This window comes from Mastigoproctus giganteus, chromosome 7 (genome assembly GCF_048544385.1).
Source record: "Mastigoproctus giganteus isolate SK-2022 chromosome 7, ASM4854438v1, whole genome shotgun sequence".
In the NCBI taxonomy this organism is placed as follows: domain Eukaryota; kingdom Metazoa; phylum Arthropoda; class Arachnida; order Uropygi; family Thelyphonidae; genus Mastigoproctus; species Mastigoproctus giganteus.
Window position 1 is genome coordinate 39,606,625 of NC_143581.1, and position 22,130 is coordinate 39,628,754.

Sequence of the window (22,130 nt, forward strand, 5' to 3'; positions counted from 1 at the left end):
GCCACTCTGTCCTTGCACAAATATTTCTGACCAATGGGATATTATCAGTATCCCAAGTGCTTTCTATAGGGATAATAATCTCCTTTCTGAAGTGAATATCTAGGCTTATGTGGAATTTACCAATTCCACATAAGCCTAGAAGCTTTACAAATTTAGGGGAAAAAAATCAAAATGATGTAATTATTTTCAGCTTTGACTGATTAATTTATAGTCGTTAATTTGGAAAAAACAAACCAAGGAAATTATTACTAAATATATTATCGCTCTTATACCACATGAAATTAATAATATAGTTTATTTAGCTATTTGCCTAAACTACTATACATTAAGGTAACGTTTCAGGTAGCTTACCAATACCCATCATCAGACTGTACTGCTGCTGATGATGGGTATCATTAAGATACCTGAAACGTTACCTTAATGTATAGTAGTTTAGGCGAATAGCTTAATAAACTATATTATTAATTTCACATGATATAAGAGTAGTAATATACTTAATAATAATCTTAATGGAAAAGAACCACATAACATCCTTCCCTAACTGTATTAAACCAAGGAGAATTTATACCATATCTTTTGTGCATGTTCTTCGTATGTTCAAAATTCTTATTTAAAAAAAAAAAAAAAAAAACTTTTCCATAAGTGGTGATTTTATTGACTCATCTTGTATTTTGAGTATGCTGTTTAATCTTCTACAGATTAGCAAAATGTCATTGTTAACATAAGGTATTGTATGCAAGGGTTTTTCTTTTATATTTTTTATTTTCTTGATTAATTCTCTTCTTTGTAGATGAGCTATATATAGCTAAGCCTTTTTTGAAATTATTTTCTGTTAATTTCTGATTTTATAGATTTAAACTAAAGTAGGTTATAAATATATTGACTGTGGGTTCCTGTATTTTAAAAAAAAGTTATCTTGAAGGTAATCTGAAATTCATTTTAGGACTGTAGAAGTTAACAACACTGATGCTGAGGGGAGGCTTGTACTCAGTGATGGGGTAAGAATTTTGATCCATTGTATTTATTGTAAAATTTATAAACTTTACAGATTTATATAACAGTGCGGAACAATTTATTTTTAAAGATATTCCATTTTTTCTTATTTTCTTTGTTGTTGAATATTCTAATTATGGATTGAAGTTAGTTTTTTCGTTGCATCTCTAGTCTTTCCAAACATAAAAAAAAAAAAAAAAAGAATTTGTGTGTATACTACATTCATATTTATTATCAGAGTATATCTACCTTTCAGAAAGAAGAAACAAAAGTCCATAAGTAAATTGCAATGAAGAGAAAAAAGTAGTAACACTTTAGTCAAAAAATGAACATTTAAATGTCTTTCTTTTGAGATCATGTGATTACTCTGAGCAAAACGCCAGATGTAATTAACCATCCCACTGCTGGTACCTCTTCCCCATTTCTCTTGAATATCTTGATAGAAACAACGCTGCCCACTCACATCAACCAACAACTAAAAAATCAAGTGAGAGGCAATTTTGCAATGTACTCTCAGGTACAATTTCATGCCATTCAGATTTTTCAGCAAGCTCTTTGTAGTTTGCTTTTTTTTTTTTTCTTTTTTTTAATGAAGTGAAATCTGGAACTGTTCAGTCTTATACTAGCAAGTTACATATGCACTAGCCAGTATAGTGTAGTGACAGAATCATGTCAGTTCATTGCAAGACAATTTATTGTTCAACAGTTCAGTGCATGAATTCACTATATGCAAAAATTTGGTGCATGACACTTTGGTGAATGACAATTTGGTGAAAGACAAGTAGTACAACGATTCAGTGAATTCTTTGGGAGAATTCACTATAATGAATTCACTATAATTCACTATAGTGAATTCTTTGGGAGAATTCACTATAATGAATTCACTATAATTCACTATAGTGAATTCTTTGGGAGAATTCACTATAATGAATTCACTATAATTCACTATAGTGAATTCTTTGGGAGAATTCACTATGGCAAAGTAAGACAGAAAATGCAAACTTTTAACGTGCCGTGCTGTAAATGGTGAATTTAGTGATCACAATACCATCCTTGATATTTTATATTTTTGATGGGGCGTACAATCGCCTTTGTTTTTTAATGTACATACTATCTATTTTTTTAGGAAATCTTATTTTAAAAAAAAAATGCCACAGATAGGTTAAAGATTGGGATACAAAAGAAACCTTGTTCACACTTTACTTTCACTTCTGTAAGTTACATTTTTTAAAGACATACACGTGGGAAGGGTGGTGGGGGATGAGGAGTTTTTCCAGAGACTAAAAGTAGAGATCATTATGGATGCTGGCTGGGTAATGCACATCTTTTGATGTTTGCAATCTGCACTATAGTTTTAATTGAAAAAAATTTGTAGTAGGCTAGTACTGTGGATGGGTTAAGTGTAGGTAGGTAAGCTTCCCTGGAGATCGTAAGGGTCAAAATTGGAGTCCAAATCCCCTACATTAAAAGGCTCTCTGGTCTAGTTAGGTGTTTACACCAAGGCCGGTGGTAGTTCTTGATACTCCTAAAGGATGGTACTCCAAAAGACATTTAGTTAGCATGGAAGATAGTAGTTAAAAGGTCATATTTTTGCACCAAACAACTAAGGTCGTGAGGTATCTGTGAATTGTGTATACAGTATTGTATTCTATATTGTCTACATCTTCTGGCTTCATAACCCTCAACCAATCTGCATTACTAAAACAATGTATGGCTTTAACAACTTTCACGGTTATAATCTTAATTTCTGTTCCTTTCACCTGGTTTCTGCACCTGTAATTTTCTTCTAGCATTCCAACCCTCAACCAATTCATGCTCCTAGAAAAGCATACGATTCAACTGAGTAGATATGTTAAAAATAAATAAATAATAAATAATCTTATCTGGTGTTACAATATGGATACAGTCATGCTGAAATAGGCATGTACAATACTCACTTTCCAACTTGCCCATGAAAAGAATCAGCATGAATCCTTTTATACAAAATAAATTGATAAAAAATGTTTTATTTTCTTTTTACTGAATTTCTCCATTCCTCCTTTCTAAATTGCCAAAACTTCTCTTGTTTCCTAAACCTCACTTGATTGGAAATTCGTTAGAAATTCGAGAAGAAGAGTAGCCTTGTGCAGGCGAAGTTTTTTACTGCTCCTGGAATAGTGAAGTTTTTTCTGTTTTATTAGCTTAAATTGGCATATTAACTTATTTTCTAGGGTAGCTTTATATTCCTAGTTACGATACTTAGTTTAAAGTTTAACTTAGATAGAGATTTTGTAGGTATTACTTAGTATTGGTAAGGGTAACAAATCCATGTGTTACAAGTTGCAGCTCCGCTGAACGAGAAGTTTTTTTTTAGCCATATTTAGCTGCTTTATTGACCAATTGTTATATCAAATTATTTTCTATAAGTAGCTTATAGATCTAGTCAGGATCCTTAGTTTATTCTGAATTGAGACAGCGAGATTTGGAGGTTAATTAATACTTAAGTGTCCATAGATTTACTGTTCGTAACTTGCTGACATTGTTATACGATACGTTATATCCCGAACTAGATAATGTAAGCTTAGTGTAGTATATAACCGCAGTCGCCAACCTTTCAGACCTCACGGACCACTAAACTCAAAATTTTGAATCCCACAGACCACTCCATGATTTTTTCCATAAAAGTAACATTCTAAATATGAAATGTTTACACTTGTTTTTGCACTCCAAGTAATTTGCAAAAAATTGGATATCATTAATGTTAATATAATTAATAATATAATGGCTTTATAATTATAAAAAAAAGTATAATAAATAAACGCAGATATATTCATTACGAAAAATGCAAAAAAAAAACATTTTAAATTTCATTTTATTAAAAAAAGAATTAACAAACAATTAATATTAAAAATTATTAAATATCGAGTGCACCTCGACATAGAGGTGTATAAAGGATTAATTATAGCAAAATAAGCAGTGTGACATTTGTTGCTGCTTGTTTGAAATAAGCTGTTGGATTCTTGGCTCCAATGACGTTACTGCAACATGGAGAACCGTTTGTATTTCTAGCCGACAGTGGTACTTGTTTTTAATTGCCGTAACTGATGAAAATGTCTTTTCACACATACGTAGTTGCGAATGGAATTAAAATTTTGATGGCCTTTTCACTCGGTACTCACTTTTTATGGAAAGCCAAAAATGAGATCTTGTTAGGGACAAGTGAAATTTACCTTTGAGACTGTCGTCGGATGATAGATCGATTAGGCTTTCTTTTTCTTTCATGTTCAAATTACTGTCCTCAATTTTCGCCGAAAATGGATCTATTATCCACGTATTTCCGTATCTGGGGGTTCTCTTCCTTTGGGTAATAACGACCAAAAGAGTCAGCGAGTGACTGTAAGTGCAATCAAATAAAAATTATTACCTGTCGGTTGACATCCTCCTGTTTCATATAATCATCAAAATTTGGGAACATTTGCAGAGCTTCTTCAGCCAACTGCGTTTGCCACAGCAATATCTTCCTTTGAAATGCATCCATTTTGCCTTGGAGTGTGAACGCGTCCGTAAGCTGTCCTTTCAAGGATGTGTTCAGCTCGTTTAACAGAGAAAAAATATCTGCCAGGTATGCAAGCTTGGCTAGCCAATCATTGTCGGACAAGAGATCATGGAACCTCGAATTATTTTGCTGCTGGAACAATAACTTGACTTCGTGGTGCAGGTCAAACAATCGGGTTAGTACTTTGCCCCTCGACAGCCATATCACCTCAGTGTGAAGAAGAACGAGTATGCTGAGAACCCATTTCTTCACAAAGTGCCTCAAATATTCGAGAATTGAGTGCTTTGTGGCGAATTTCGTTTACAATTTTAATTACATCAGAGAGTACTTCGTGCAGTTCTGGAGATAATATTTTCACCACAAGTTGCTCACGATGTATAATACAATAAGTAAACAAGATGTCTGGGTGTCCAACGTCTTTCACTTTTACAACAACTCCTGAACAATGTCGAGTCATGCTTGCGGCACCCTCTGTGCGTATCCCAACACATTTCTTCCATTCAATACTGTGTTTCAGGAAATAACCATTAAGTGCATTGAAATTTTCAGAGCCTGTTGTTCTACCCGACAAGATTAGCGAACAGCAGAGTTCTTCCTTTAATTCTCCTTTTCAATCAAACCTCACAAAACAAAGAAGAACTGCCTTGTTAGTTATGTCTGTTGATTCGTCAAGTTGAATTGAATAAAACGTAGAATTTTTCACAAGTGCAATCACTTGATTTTCAATATCTTCGGCCATGTCTTCAATTCTGCGCTTCACAGTGTTAGCAGACATAGAAATTCCTTTCAGTTTGTGGACAGCCTGTTTCCCCAAAACCTCTTCACAGGCTTGTATCAAGCAAGGCTTAATTAATTCTTCTCCAATTGTATATGGCTTTTTACATCTCGTGATTTGAAGTACTATCAAATAAGATTTTACTAAGGACTTATCTTCAACAATCATTGTTGCTAATGAACTTTTTTGCTTTTGCAAATTTTCACCCATCCTTTGGAAGTATTCATCTGGCTTTTTAGCTAAATCTGGGTGTTTTGACTGCAAGTGCCTGCCGAGTTTCGAAGGTTTCATGGCACCATTGGGTAAACGCTCAGAACATATAATACAAAGCGGCCATAGATCCAGTTCACTTCCAGGTTCTTGAATAAATCCAAACTTCAAGTAGTCTGCATCATATTTTCTTGAAACTTTGAACTTTTTCTTCTCTCCGCCTCCAGTTCTAATGTCCTTCCTGATATTAACGAATGGGCCTGGTGTACTGGGGTCCATGGTTGAGAAAAATAGATATGTACAATGATAACCCAGTTTAATGTAATATAATAAAATATATAATAATAAGTAGCAGGCAGTAGCTTTCAAGACTAATGAGTCTCTTTTTCAACTGAATTTAAATACAATGGATAAGTGCAATGAGCTGAGTGAGGCACGTTATTCATTTGCTATTGTTGTTGCACGGACGTGCGTTGTTTTACTCCACTGATCATCTAGCATTAAAACGGTTGTCTCTAGGATGGGGGGCGCCTCCGTAGCCAGGTGGGAAGGAGCAGCGGTGCGTAGCACACGCTTCTTGATTAGACCGGGGTTCGAGCCCGTCACCACCAAATACGGAGGATGCGGAAAGGAGCAGCGGTGCGTAGCACACGCTTCTTGATTAGACCGGGGTTCGAGCCCGTCACCACCAAATACGGAGGATGCGGAAAGGTCAGGGAATGACCACCGCACATCCCAGAGCAATATGGCCTTAGTTGCTAATGCTCCTAAAAACCAAACAACTCTAGGATGGGGTATAGACGTATGCCTTTGTGGCGGTTTATTGCCTTTGGATTGTTTAATATGTTAAGTGACTCTAGCCATAGGCGATGGTGGAAGTGTCATGAGTGGTCTACTATTTCAAAGTCACGTTTGGGATCAAGATTATGGTTGGTGGCCCAAAAATGTTCCGCGACTGTGGACTGGTCAGTTTCGGCAAGGCCGGATTGCTCTGTCATGTTCTGTAAGGCAATCTTGGAGACATCTTGATATTTCTCCTATGTAGCAGGTGTGACAGGGGTCTTCACACTGGAGACAAGTGAACCTAGGTTCCTGCATGCATTTGATGTTGTAATTTCTAAGAATTTTCGAGATCTGTCCTGACACACCTGGATAATAGGGAATGTAGGCGGACGGTATACCGTCTTGGTTCGGTGGTCTTGGCTGGGATGTGAGTTCTTGTGCCTCTAATAGGCACCTGCTTAGCACATGGGATGGATAACCACATTTGGTTAGGTCCGCCTTCACACGGGTGAAACCATTCCAGCACTGATGCAATTAGGCGTAACGAGATCTCCCATGTGAAGGCGGACCTAACCAAATGTGGTTATCCATCCCATGTGCTATAGTTGGTGATATAGTTGTACATGTTGGCACTAACGATATTAAGAGTAAGAGACCGGCAGAATTACTTAACAAGTACAGGTTAGGGTTCAATTTGAAAGTATCTGCAATTCTGCCCAGACACGATAGGAGGGAGTATATGATGAGAGCCTTGTCGATCAATTTGGCCCTGGAAGGATTGTGCAAGGCTCATGGGGTAGAATTTTTTTCAGCCTGGTCTGTACTTGTTAACAGGAGAGACTGCTTCTACAGGGATGGGATACACTTAAATAGAAAGGGTGCAAGAATATTTGCTGATGCTATCGAGGTAGTGTTAGGTGGGTCAGAAAACTGCTAACAAGGACTAATAGATTAACAGTAGCCACTGGCAGAGGTGAAAGTATTCTTGCACTGCTTCTATTGGAATGAGCAGCAGCCTGGAAAACAAGATGCAGGATATTTCAGAGACTGCTGGGAGTCATTGCGGTACAAGTAAACACATGGGTTGTGTTAGGGTAGCTAAGAATAGGAACAGGTGCATGTATACTTGCGTGTACAGCAATGCTTGGAGTTTGGTAAATAAATTTGGTGAATTTGCGGTATTGCTCAAAACATCAAAGGCAGATATTGTTGGGATATCAGAGACGTGGTGTCACACAGATATAAGGAATGCAGAACTGTAATTTGGGGAGTACAATGTGTACAGAAAGGACAGACAGGATAGGAAGGGAGAAGGGGTTATGCTATTAGTTAAGAAACACATAAAATCCAAGGAAGTGAATCCAGTCGACATCGCTGGACAGTGCAGTGTCGAGTCAGTTTGGTGTGACATAAGCATTGGGAGATCAAAATTGAGAGTAGGAGTGTGCTATAGGCCTAATGACTCTGATGTGTATAATAAGAAACAGTACAGAGAAATAGAGAGGGCCAGTAAATCAGAGAGTCTTATAATGGAGGATTTTAATTTCCCAGATATTGACTGGAATTTGTGGGTTGGTCACTCATACACTAGCAAGGCTTTTCTGGATTTATTGGATAATTGTTTTCTACATCAGCATGTTCGGGAGGCTTATCAGTAGTGATTCTTCATGCATTAAGAATCTGCAGATAAAGGAACCACTAGGTGGCAGTGATCACACTGTACTGAAGTGGGATTTACTCAAAGAGGTAACTACCATCAGGGGTAAAGGGAAGGGTTTTTGCTTTCGTAAAGGCGACTACAATGGTCTGAGACAGTATTTAAATTCTATACAGTGGGACCAACTGATGATGTTACCAACAGCAAATTCAAAATGGGAAGCTACTAGGCTTTATATACCAACTAAGAAATATTGTTCAAGGTTGTTCATCTGACATCCATTTAGGCCTAAATGGATGTCAGATGAACTAATGAGACATATGGCAGAGAAGGAAAATGCATGGGATACATATCAATTAATGGATGACATGGATGCCTATGATAGATATAAGCTGGTCTGTAACCAAGTCACAAAGGAGATTAGGCAGGTAAAGGCAGATTATGAGAAATCCTTGGCAAAGGATGCAAAGAAAAACAGAAAATAGTTCTTTACCTATGTAAACTCTAGAAGGAAAATGATGAATCAGATTGGTCCACTGGATATTGATGGTTCAACAGTTGAGGATCCTGCTCAGGTGGCTAACAAACTAAACGAGTATTTTGCATCTACATTTATATATGAGTTAGCATTAGCATTAGTAGAGGCATATGATGCAAGAAAGCAAGCTTATTCAGCATCAGCCAAAAAAAAAGAAAAAAAAAAAAAAAACGACCACTACTCCCATTTCACCCCTCAATTCGTTCGAAATACCTGTCCAGCTGAGCCTTAAATTTGTTTAGGCTATCAACTTCAACAACAAGCGATGGAGTTACTCAGGAAGGGGGAATGCCAGAGATGAAGTAAACACTGGCAGTGAGCTAGATGATTTTCTAATAACTGAGAGGAAAGTGGAGGAGAAATTGTTGAGGATAAACATAAAAAAAGGCACCCGGGGTGATTGGGATCTATCCAGTTATATTAAAGGAGGCAGCAAAGGAAGTAAGCAAACCCCTAGCCATAATTATGAGAGCTTCTTTGGACTCAGGGGAGGTACCCATAGACTGGAGATGTGCAAATGTGACCCCAATTCACAAAGGTGGATCAAAGGCTGACACAAGTAATTATAGACCTGTGAGTTTAACTTCTGTTCCAGTAAAATTAATGGAGTCACTGGTTAAAGAAGCAGTGCAGGATCAAATAGAAAATACTTCAGTTATAGCTCGGACACAGCATGGTTTTGTTAAGGGAAAGTCTTGCCTGACCAATTTGATTGGATACTATGATGCAGTCACAAAAGATGCAGGGAATAACTTTGATATTATATACTTGGATCTTAGAAAGGCTTTTGATACTGTTGCATGTGGAAGACTGCTGCACAAATTGGAGCAGTGTGGCATTGGAGGCAAATTGCTGCTATGGATAAAGCAATGGTTGAGGGGGGGGGAGACAGAGAGTGGTAATCAATTGACACTGCTCATCGTGGACTAATGTTAATAGTGGAGTCCCTCAGGGTTCAGTGTTGGGTCCATTATTGTTTTCTGTATTTATAAATGATATTGATGATGGTATATCAAGCTAATGTCCATGTTTGCGGGTTGGCAGGGTTGTTAAGGACACTACTGATGCTATGCTGCTGCAACAGGATCTGGAAAGGTTGAGCAGATGGGCTGAGAGGTGGTAACTTAAGTTTAACATTGACAAATGTAAAGTACTACATATGGGAAACAGCAAATCCAGGGCAACGTATGAACTCTGTGGTACTAAACTGACAGTGGTAGAGAATGAAAAGGACCTGGAGGTAATTGTGCAGGCAGATATGAAGTTCTCTGAGAGTGCAGATGGGCTGCAAGAGTAGCTCATGGTGTCTTGTCAATGATATATAGGAATTTTTCTAGCAGGGATAAGGAGGTGATTATTCCCTTGTATAAGGCAATGGTCAGGCCACACCTTGAGTACTGTATACAGGTCTGGAGGCCTCATTTCAAGAAGGATGTAGAGCTGCTGGAACGAGTACAGAGAAGGGCAACAAGATTAGTGGATAAAGGAGATTAGTGGATAAAGTGAATGGAACAAAGGGTTAATCTTAACAAAGAAAGGCTTAAGTTTTGCAAATTACAGTGTCTAGAGACTAGGCACCAGTGAGGTGTATAAAGCCTTGAATGGTTTGAGCATGCTCAATGCCGATGGGATTCTTCCTCTTGCTCAGAATAATCACCTGAGAGGGTATAAATTCAGATTGAGGAAAGACAGATGTGCGGAAATTTGCCTTTAGCCAGCGAGTAGTTGTGGAAGTTGATAGCCTAAATAAATTTACGGCTCAGCTGGACAGGTATTTCGAACGAACAGAGGGTTCAAATGGAAGTGCGTTTTTTTTTTTTTTTTTTTGCCTGATTCTGCGTAAGCTTGCTTTCTTGCTTCATATGCCTCTACTAATGCCAATACTAATTGTTTTTGTCACTTGCATGACCTCTGTGTGATACACCAAACTGTTGTAGCCCAATTGTCTTTTGGTAAATTATCTCAGGCATCGAACCGTTCAACGAGTCGACATGAACCCTACAGCAATACGCAGCGTCTACAGATGGTGACTTACCCAACCATGGGTCTCAAAGGGTACCATTTGAGACTCCTGGTAAGAGTGGTCATCTGGTTTTGAAAAAGTCTTAAAAGTTTCTTCCAGAGTTTTCTGTAAGTTTTGAACAATGCTTCCACTCTCTGGATGCCAGCATTGCTCAAAATACTCATAATTTTAAATACTCAAATTGATGCCAACTTTTATCATCAATTTGAGTATTTAAAGCTTTGATAGATTGTTTCACCAGCCCTAGCTTAATGTGAAGTATGGTGGTAGCATGACTATATCTGTTTAGAATAGAGCATTTCTAACTACATTGTGTTTACTAGGATTTAAATCCTGTCAGATAGGTTATTCTCTTTTGATGTAGTGCTAGTGTTGCTCTGCTGTCCCATATACCGAGGAATTAAAAAATATTTAATGTATTTACCTTGCAATACAAGAAAAATTCCTGAAAAATATCCTGTTTTTAGCCTTTGTAGTTGAAGATTAATTATGACGGCTAAACAAGGCTATCTTCTCAATATTTCTTTTCTTCCTTGGTGTAGACTGCCTTGTCTGAACCATTAGCATTAGTTGAGGCATACGATGCAAGAAAGCAAGCTTATACAGCATCAGCCAAAAAAAACCCATTTCACCCATCCGGTCACTCCAATTGTTTGTCTAGTTCAGCCTTAATTTATTTAAGCTATCAACTTCCACAACAACAACAACAGATGGAAGTCTGTTCCAACAATCAACTACCCGTTGCTGAAGGCAAACTTCCGCACATCTATTTTACAACTGTCTTTTCTCAATTTGAATCTATGCCCCCTCAGGTTCTTAGTCTGAGTAAGCAGAAGTATGTCTAGAATAGACAAATCACTATTTACAGCAATAAGTAAATACCAAATTTGGTTATCAAAACTACGATCATTTTTGGAGATTAATTTAATTTAACCCCTGCAGGAAGGGTGCCTTCACTCCTGCACTTATGCGAAGAAGTAATCATATGACACAAGCCATCAGTTAAAACACTCTTAATAAGACAGTAAAGAAAACTCTAACAATCTACAACAAAGCAATAATGATGAAATCATCTTTAGCATGTAAACTCCATCCATTTTAGAGGATACACTTTAATTAACCCTATCAAGTAGATAGGGTTACAACACACATACACCTAAAACAGAACATAAACATACAGCATGTATCCTTTCCATGCTTAAATTGTCAAGTTTCATCATACTGTCCAACAAATTAACACAAACAAATCAAACCTTATCCTAAGTTTGGTCCTTACAATTAGCTCAAGACCACAACTTAAAAAACATTTATTACTCACATTAAGCTAGATACAGAGACCTAAGGATCTTGTCTCATCCACAACCGCCATATCTACATCTTGGACAAACCAATGATCAATTCCCACAATATTTCTGAGAGACTTGTCTCATACATGGAAGAGAAATCCAACCATGTACAAACCAAGTCTTATACAGAGTAGCTAAGTATCAGCTGTGCAATCCAAGTTCAGTAAACATAATACTCAATAATATATCACTTTCAAAAACAGTTAAACCAATCATCTGTCTGATTCAATCCTAATATTATTAGGGCTATAGTTTAACGCAGTGTTGCTCAAGCTGTGTGCTGCAGAAAATGCAAATAAAAAAAACAATAAATCCAAGTTTTATAATAAAAATTTGTTTATTATTACGCTGTACCGATCCCAGCCCCTTCCAGCAGTCAATGTGATGTCACATTCTTATTCCTAGTACTAGATCTGTTCACCTTTAATCCTTTATTCATCTTTTGATTCCTAGAAGTAGATCTGTTTTCACCTTTATTTGGCCATTCTTATCACTTGAGGGTCTCTTCTAGCCACCCTGCAGTTGTATAAGTGCAACTTTTAAGCAGCATAATAAGAAATTTCATTTGTGATTTAAAAGTACTTTTTGTGCTTTTATATCTCTAAAACGTCGTATTCAGTTAATTCGTATGGAATAAGTATTTTAAATTAACTGTACTATTACATTCTAGAAGTTTAACAAGTAAATAGCTAATAATTTTTTTATATAAATTATTAACGATGGATAGATTTTTAGTGAAAGGAAATCAGAAGAGTCAAATTGATAACAACGAGCTTGGAGAAAATGACATAAACAAAAACGAGCAACCATCAACATCAAAAAAGAAGAAAACTTATTATCGTAAATATAACGATGATTGTTTGAGGATGGGATTTTCATATGCTGGTACCCAAGATTGTCCTCAACCTTTGTGTGGCATGTGATTTAAAATTGTTGAATGTATCAATGGTGCCAAGAAAATTGCAGTGTCATTTTTCTGTGAAACACGAGAATTTATCGTCCAAAACTGTGGAGTATTTTGAAAGACTGCTGGCCTCTACTAGCAAACAAGGTATAGAATTTTATAATATGGCTAAAATATCTGATGAAGTGCAAAGAAGCCAGCTATTTAGTAGCTGAACTGGTGGCAAAAAAAAAGAAAAAAAAAAAAAAGGAAATTTCACCTGATTGCAGAAAGTCTGATTTTACCAGCATGTCCGGTAATCGTGAAAAGTATTTTGGGAGAGGAAGCGGAAAAATGAATAATGACTACCACTTTCGAACAGCACAATTAGCAGGCATATAAAAGAAATGTTCGATAATATTGAAGAACAAGTTGTTCAAAATATTAATAATTTTGAGCGACTGTTTGCATTGCAAGTAGATAATTCTACAGATATTAGCAGGAAAGCCCAATTAATAGCATTTGTCAGGTTTTTCGAAAATGACACAGTTATTATTATTATTATTTATTTATTTATTTTTTTTTTTTTTTTTGTTGCTGTTGTTGTGACGAAATCAATGAAAGAACAACCGGCCAAGATATTTTCAAAGTAATGAATAATTATTTACAAAAGTGTGGTATATTATGGAAGTCGTGTGTTGGCATTTGTACTGAGTGCTCCCGTTATGACAGGAGCACTGAAAGGATTTGTAAACTTAGTAAAACAACACAATTCAAATATTATTACAACACTATTTTAAAACTTGTTTTTAACCAATTTAAAACTTGTACTTGATCAAGCAGTTAAAATGGTCAATTATATCAAAAGTAGACATATGTATTTTCAGAAAATTGTGCAAGGAACTGGAGTCTGCATCACTTTTTTTAATGATGTATACTGAGGTTCGATGGCTATCAAAAGGAAATGTACTTATGAGTATGGAAAAGTTGCTTGAGGAAATGCTCATATTTTTTTCACTGGAGCAATCAAAATTTTGTGATTATTTAAGTGATGAAATTTGGTGCTGTAAGTTAGCTTTTCTAGTAGATTTATTTGCACAGCTTAATGAATTAAATATCAGTATGCAAAGCCTATAGGAAAATTTACTCACTTCTACTGACAAGTTGTTTGCCTTTAAAGAAAATTGCTTTCCATCCCTTGATACCAAAAAATATTTGTGGGTAAGAGACCCATTTGCAACAAGAAACCTTCTGATGTTAGAACTTAATCTGCAAGAGGAAGAAGAATTGGTTGAGATTCGTAGTGACCAGTTTCTGGAAATTCACCTTAATAGTGCTAATATTAGCAAAATTCAAAATGAATATCCACAAATTTCGGAAAAGGCAATTAGAATTTTATTGCCATTTCCACAAGATTAAATAGAGAGAGAGAGAGAGAGAGAGAGAGAGAGAGAGAGAGAGAGAGAGAGACTAAGACTAAAGTCAGAAGAGCTGAGAGTAATCCTGTCCATAATAAATCTTCATATTAAAAAACTGTGCACTTCCATTTAATCTCACTGATTAAAATGTTATAATTGTATATTTGTTTGTTTTTATATTTAAATATGTTAATTTTTAAAATATTTTCTTTTAAATTTCATGTATGTTCTTTTAAATACAGTAATTCTTTTATTTTAAATTTCATGCAATTCATGTATATTCAGAAAAGAACATTGAAAGCATTTGAAACAAATAATAAGTGTATTATTAAATAAACCCAACAGAAATAATTTATAGTTTGTGAATATATAAATATTATAATATTTATAATAATTAGTTTATAATAAAAGTTTCTCAATGAAAAGGTTGAGAAACACTTGTTTAAAATTTTCAATAACACATAAATACATTTCATACATCGTCAATACTCTTTCAAAGTTTTATTCCAGAATCATTAATCTGGACAGATACACAGACCCTTAATTTCAGTCCAAAGGTTATTTTCAACTACGTATAATATTCCATTCATGAAACAACCAGCTCAATATCCTGTCATTGTCTTCTATTAATCTTAGAATCCACATACATACTAATTAAGTAATGAACTACAATTGTGTTAGTCACTTCAAGGTATATCTATTCATTATAGATTTTCTTCTGCTAAACAACTTATCTGCATGTTCAGATAGTTAATGGGATACAAATCACTGGCTTCCTTGCATAGAGTCCACTTGAATTGAGCCTTCTTAACACAGTATGTGGTTGGAAATGCTTTAACCTATGGACATTGCAGCAACCTCAAGAGACAGTTGATGACAGGACATTGTAGGGTTTTGTCTTGCTGTTAGAAGATAATGGTCTGTTCTTGTTGACATAGCCTTGACCAGCTCTTTTTGTAATGGTTTCTGTCTCCTGAAACTGCTTCCATAGTGCTGAGACGACACTGCATGATACATTAAGTCAACGTGCTACCTCTACCTGCGACTGCCCTGCTTCAAGTCTGCTAACGGCCCGCAACCTCATAGAATCATCTAAACGATGATGACTTGCTAGCCCGAGTACTAAAGATGTGGCTTTTCCACATCTTCAATACCTCATCATTTCATTCCCATTTTTTGGCTCTGAGTGAGCCAAAAAAAAATGGGAATGAAGTATTTTTCTGCATTTATAGGCATGAATAACTTGCATAATGTGTGGCTTTGTAAGGTGGTAGATCAATTTCTATTGGATACTTGGAATTTGCATGTTAGGATGCCTTTATATCAAATATTCGCCTTCAAAGTTCACAATAAAATATTCACGAAAAATATTTTGTTCCATTAATTTTTTTCAAACTGTATTATAAACACTTTTCAGTTTATAAGGAAAAACAGCAGTAATCAATCTTACCTTACTTGCCTGCTATGCACTCATGTATGTTGAGAGTTTTTAATTTATATATGATTCTACATGTATAACCTATAGTTTCTTCTAAATGGAACAAAATGAATAATTTCTTTTTTTTGTCTTAATTCTATTGTCAACTTTAAATATTTTCCTTATTTTTTTTTTTAAATTTATGTAATACAGAACACATTTGGTTTCTGTCATGCAGAAACCAAATGCATTGTGGGATCGTCTAGACAAGACTGCAGTAATAATTCAGATACAGCATGGATTTGTTAAAAAAAAAGTCTTGTCTGATGAATTTGATTGGATACTATGATGTGGTTTCAAAGGAACTGGATGCAAAGAATAATTTTGATATCATATACTTGGATTTCAGAAAAGCTTTTGATACTGTTGCACATGGAAGACTAATGTACAAATTGGAGCAGTATGGTATTATTATTATTACTCTTATATTATTTCTCCCTGATTGGGGGTTCCACCTCATGACGGGTATTGCTGCCAAGTACACAGGGTGGTTGTTGTTATGTCTGGTGTTCTGTTAATCGAGGAACTCTCTGACTATCCTACAGGTGTTCAGGATTGTGACTTCCTGGAGTTCCCAGGTGTTCACTGGGAGACCTATTGAACACCTGGGAACACCTGGTGTTCACTGGGAGACCTATTGCTGCTAGGCTGTTATGTAGGGTCTTTGGTACCATACCTGTGGTTGACACTATGATCAGGATGGTCGTTACTTGTTGCATATGCCACATCTCTTTGATCTCCTGTCTTAGGTTCGTGTACGTTCCTGACTTTTCCCCATGAGTTTTCTGCAGGTTGCCATTGTTGGGTACTGCTATCAATCAGATAGGTAGCCTTTTCCTTCTTGTCCACAAGAGTTAAGTCCGGTCTGTTGTGTGGGATTGTCTTATCCATTATTATGGCACGGTCACAGTACAGCTTGTGGGTTGGGGGTCTCTAGTACTTCCTGGGGTTCATACTTGTAGTATGGTACACTTTCTTCGATCAACTGGTATTTCCTTGCTAGCTTCTGATGTATTATCTTGTCTACCTGGTCGTGTCCATGAGTGTACTCAGTCTGGGTGATCACCTTGCACCCTGCGGTGATGTGTTGAATCGTTTCTGAGGCCAGGTGGCATCGTTGACGTGTCATCGGACACTCCAGGCTCCTTGGCAATGTATTTTCTATAGTTTCTGGTGTTGATTACCTGGTCTTGGATGGCAAGTATGAATCCTTCAGTCTCGGGGAAGAGTGTCCCACTCATGAGCCATGCATTGGAAGCAATTTTATCTATGTGATCTTGATGGAAATTATTGTAGTCATGGAGTGTCTTCTCTGCCCATCTTTCCAGCTTCGTTTGTACCTCCTGGTTGGGGGGGGAGACTCCTCGCTTAGGTTGAGTGGGGTATACTGCTTGTCTATCTTCCTTATGGCCTGGTGGAGTGCTGCTGTGTGTTTCTGGAAGTAATCCTTCAGGTTAACTATCGCTGTCTTCTGTTGCCCAATGAGGTCTAGCAGGCCCCTTCCTCCTTTTTCCAGGGCAATTATCAGCAGATTTTGGGTGGTGTTGGCGGCTCTTGGTCATCATTGTCCTTGTCTTTCTCGTGATATCCTCCAGCTCGGTGTTAGTCCAATCTATGACCACGAAGGAGTATGTTAGCACTGGGACTGCATAGGTGTTTATGGCTCTAATAGCTGTGTTCCCTCCATTCAGCTTTGATTTCAGCAGGCTTCCAAGTCTCTGATGGTATTTTTTGGTCAGGCAGGCCTTAATTTCCTTGTGCTGTAACTGCTGAGCCTGCATCATCCCCAAGTATTTGTAGGCCTCTCTCTCTGCCATGGTTTCGATCTCTTTACCAGTCTGCAGCTGGTAGTTTTTATTGACTAATTTTTCCTGGTGCAATCCATGGGTCTTCCATTTGTCTAGACCAAATTCCATCCTAATATCGTTGCTGAATTCTTCGGTGATCTGAAGTAGTTGCTGAAGGTGCTTCTCGGTTCCCGCATAGACAGGTTCTTCCTTCCTTCTTTGAGGTTATATCCGTACTTGCTACTGTTGAGCATGGTGGATAGCGGCTTAAGTGCTAGACAGAACCACAATGGGCTCAGGGCATCTCCCTGAAAGATTCCTCTCCTGATGGGGATTGGCCTGGTTGTGATGTTTTCGACCTTAATGGTGGTTCTCCATTTTGCCATCGTTTCTCCTAGGATGTTTGTCACTATCGGATTGACTTTGTAGATGTTCCGCACCTCTATTAGCCAGCTATGAGGCACGGAGTCGAAGGCCTTGCAGTAATCGATGTAGGCTGTGTACATGTTGCGGCGCTTCTTGTAGGCTTGCTCCATAACCATGGCATCTATGGTTAATTGCTCCTTGCATCCTTTGCTCAGCCGCTTGCATCCTTTCTGCTGTTTGGCCATTATGTTCTGCTCTCCAAGTGGTCTGATATCTTCCTGGTTATGCAGCTGGTCAGGATCTTGTACATTGTTGGGAGGCAGGTGATTGGCCTATATTTCACCGGGTTTCTTGTATCTTCGTCCTTAGGCTTCAGATATGTGATTCCTTGAGTGAGAAACTTCGGAATTGTCTCTGGGTGCCTTATCATTCAGGTGAACTCCTCTGCCAGGTGCTTGTGTATGTGTGCAGGTGAGCTTCTTGTACCAGTAGTTGTGGACGTTATCTATCCCTGGAGTTCGCCAGTTGTTGAGAGTTCTTGATCGTTTTACTTCTTCCCAAATCTTCCACCCTCTCATTTCTTGTACGTCCTTGGTTTTCTTGCATTCTACTTCTATCCAAGTGGCTCGGCTGTTATGTCTTACTTCCCTGCTCCATATGTTTCCTCAGAACTCCTCAATTGTCGTCTTCTTCTTGGGTAATCCATTCCCTTCTTTCCCATCTTCTCTGATGTTCCTGTAGAAGCCTCTATGGTCCTCATTGAAGATTTGGTTGTTTATTTTCCTGTGGGAGCCCTTTGTATTGGCGTAGTCTCTTGCTGAGTGCAAGGAGGTTCTCTCCTATTCTCTGTTTTTTTTGTCTTATGTTTGCTGTGGACACTGTCTCTCTTGAGGATGCTCTTCACTTTTCCAATTAATTTTTTACTCCTATTGCCCCATTGGTATTGGGTCAGTTGGCCTGTCTTGACTCTTAATTATTCTATCTTCTGCTGAAGTCTTCTTTTCCAAGCTGGTGGTTCCTTCTATTTCGGTTTTTATGCTGCTGGTCTCTCGTTTCTCTTCCGTTAATCCTCATGGCTTCTACCGCAGCACAATACACAGCTGTGTGGATGGCCTCCAGTGTTGCACCATTGCTGTCGAGGTAATGCAGTATTATGTGCCGATTCAGGTGGTCTGTGACTCTCCACAATGTTCTGTTCGGCTTCTGTATCACGTGAAGCTTTGTGGGGGTCCATTCCTTTTAGAATTCTGTTAGGGCATTCTTCCACTCTTCCTTTATTCTGGATATCATGACCGCGTCTCTTTCCACTTCAGCTGCTGTGGGTTATATTTCTTCTTGCTCTTCCTCCTCTGGTTCAGTGGTGGTATATTCTTCCTCCTCTGGTTCCATATTCTTTATCCTTTGTAGTTGATCGCTCATGTCCTGCTTGATTTTTTCCAAGATTGCAGGAGCTATCAGGTTCTTCGTGACGTTGGTCCTTCTCTGGTCTGCTATTCGCTATTCGTTGACCTGAATATGCGGGAATCATTCCAGCCACTTGGTATGTAGTCTCGCCTCTAGGTTGTCATATCGGTCTCCAGCTTTGTTATTTCGTAATATGCTTGCATGATGTACGTATTCATTTCAATGCTCCCCTTCATGCGTTGGCATTTTCTCCCTTCCTGGGTAGTCACTAGCGCAGTTGCGCAGAAAGCACTTCCAGTTGGTGGGGCTGGATGGTCTTGCCCTTCTCTTGTGGTAGCCATACAGGGGACAGTGCCACTTGCTCCACTATCTTCCTCGAGAGACCGTCTCTGATTTTTCAAGCCGACCCCTCTGCCTAAGGCCTGAATGTGAGTGACTTTATCCTGCGCCACACTCGATGCAGTATGATTAATATTTCTCTGCGACATCATCCATCTATGGAGGTGGACCTGTTTAGCTTTGGCTTATATCCAGTGGTAGTTCTCGGGAGTGATGACAGATGGCGCCATAATCTGCCTTAGCCGCCACTCCGACCTTGGAGTAGGTAGGTCCCTTGGAGCAACTTACACAATGTTTATCTATTTATTAATTTTTATTACTATTATTATACCGGTCTCCCAGCGTGATGGAACCACGTTCGCCTCTGCCAAAGTGGTACTCAAACCCAGGTCCATCAGGCTGGTAGTCCAGTGTCGTAACCACTGGGCCATCGCACCCCTTTTATTATTATTATTAGCAGCCATATGGTGCAAGGAAGCCTGAGACTTATGCTGCACCAGGCAAAAAAAAAAAATTTCTGAATTACCGAGAGAGAGAGAGAGAGAGAGAGAGAGAGAGAGAGAGAGAGAGAGAGAGAGAGAGAGAATCACCAAGAAAGAGAAGAATGATAATATCCAGCTCAGGACCCTGGGTGTGCCAAGCCCATACTCACCAGATGTGAGCCTCTGGGAGGGCAAGTTGCTACAATGGATAAAAGGGTGGTTGAGTGGGAGATGACAGAGAATGGTAATCAATGGACGCTTCTCTTCGTGGACTAATGTTATTAATGGAGTCCCCCCCCCAGGTTTGGTGTTGGGTCCATTGTTGTGTTTTCTGTATTTATTAGTGTTATTGATGGTATATATCAGGCTTAATGTCCAAGCATGCAGATGATAGAAAGGTTGGCAGGGTTGTTAATGACAGTAATGGGTGTGCTACTGCAACAGGATCTAGAAAAGTTGGGCAGATGGGCTGAGAAGTGGCAACTGAAGTTTAACATTGACAAATGCAAAGTACTGCATATGGGTTGTAGTAACCCAAGAGAAACCTACCAACTGTGAGGTACTACACTCAGGGAAGTAGAGAATGAAAACGACGTGGGGGTAATTGTGCGGTCAGATATGAAGTTCTCTGAACAGTGCAGACAGGCTGCCAGAGCAGGTTATGGAGTTCTGTCAATGATATACAGGAATTTTGCTAGCAGAGACAAGGAAATGGTTATCCCTTTTTATGAGGCAATGGTCAAGGCATGCCTTGAGTAGTAATAGTAGTGGCATGTGATGCAAGAAAGCAAGTGTATGAGCTTATGCAGCATCAGCCAAAAAAAAAATAAAAAATCACACCATTCCCTCCAAATTCCTGTCCAGTTCCTCCTTAAATTTATTCAACTTATCAACTTCTACAACGTCAGATGGAAGTTTGTTCCAGCAATTAACCACCCGCTGGCTAAAGGCAAATTTCCGCACATCTATTCTACATCTGTCTTTTCTTAATTTGAATTTATGCCCCCTTAGGTTTGTAATCTGAACAAGTGGAAGGATCCCATCAGAATTCAGCGTGCTCAACCCATTGAAGGCCTTATACACCTCAATCAGATCACCGCGCAGGTGCCTAGTCTCCAGCCACTGCAATTTGCGGAACTTAAGCCTCTCTTGGTAAGAGGATCCCTTCATTCCCCTCACCAATCTTGTTGCCCTTCTCTGTACACGCTCAAGTAAATCTACATCCTTCCTAAAATGAGGCCTCCAGACCTGTACGCAGTACTCAAGGCGTGGCCTGACCATTGCCTTATACAGAGAGACAATCACCTCCTTCTCCCTGCTAGCAAAATTCCTATATATCATTGACAAAACCCCATGACCTGCCCTAGCAGCCTGTCTGCATTGCTCAGAAAACTTCATATCTGACTGCACAATTACTCCCAGGTCTTTTTCATTTTCTACCACCTTAAGTGTAGTACCACACAGTTGGTATGTTTCTCTGGGGTTACTTCTACCCATATGCAGTACTTTGCATTTGTCAAGAAGTAACCCCAGAGAGTACCGTGTACAGGTCTGGAGGCCTCATTTTAGGAAAGATGTAGAGTTGCTTGAGTGAGTACATAGGACTACAAGATTGGTGAGGGGAACGAAGGGCTCTTCCTACCAAGAAAGGCTTAAGTTCTGCAAATTGCAGTGGCTGGAGACTAGGCACCTGCGAGGTGATCTGATTGAGGTGTATAAGGCCTTGAATGGGTTGAGCATGCTCAGTTCTGATGGGATTCTTCTGCTTGCTCAGATTATGAACCTGAGGGGGCATAAATTCAAATTGCGGAAAGAGAGTTGCAGACTCGATGTGCGGAAATTTGCCTTTAGACAGCTTGTAGTTGATTACTGGAACAAACTTCCATCTGTCCTTGTGGAAGTTGATAGCTTTAATAAATTCAAGGTGGAACTGGATAAACCTTTAGAGGAATGGATGGGGAAATGGGTTTTTTTTGGCTGATGTTACATAAGCTCATAAGCTTACTTTCTTGCATTCCATGCCTCTACTACAGATAAAAGTCATTAGGTTTGCCAAAACTAATTAATTCAAAATTAATTTTGCTAAATGATTGCCTAAAGGATACTACAAACAT

At 38.4% G+C, this 22,130-nt stretch overlaps 1 protein-coding gene across 4 annotated transcripts in view; it reads left to right on the forward strand.

The window, feature by feature from the left end:
• The window catches only part of grsm (probable aminopeptidase NPEPL1 granny smith protein), a 171,817-nt gene that overhangs the window by 131,579 nt on the left and 18,108 nt on the right, over positions 1-22,130 (forward strand). For all 4 annotated transcript variants that reach the window (XM_090376850.1, XM_090376847.1, XM_090376848.1 and 1 more), the window contains exon 9: positions 944-998. In XM_090376850.1, coding sequence (XP_090232976.1) covers positions 944-998 — 55 coding nt within the window. The remainder of the gene's footprint in view (positions 1-943; positions 999-22,130) is intronic.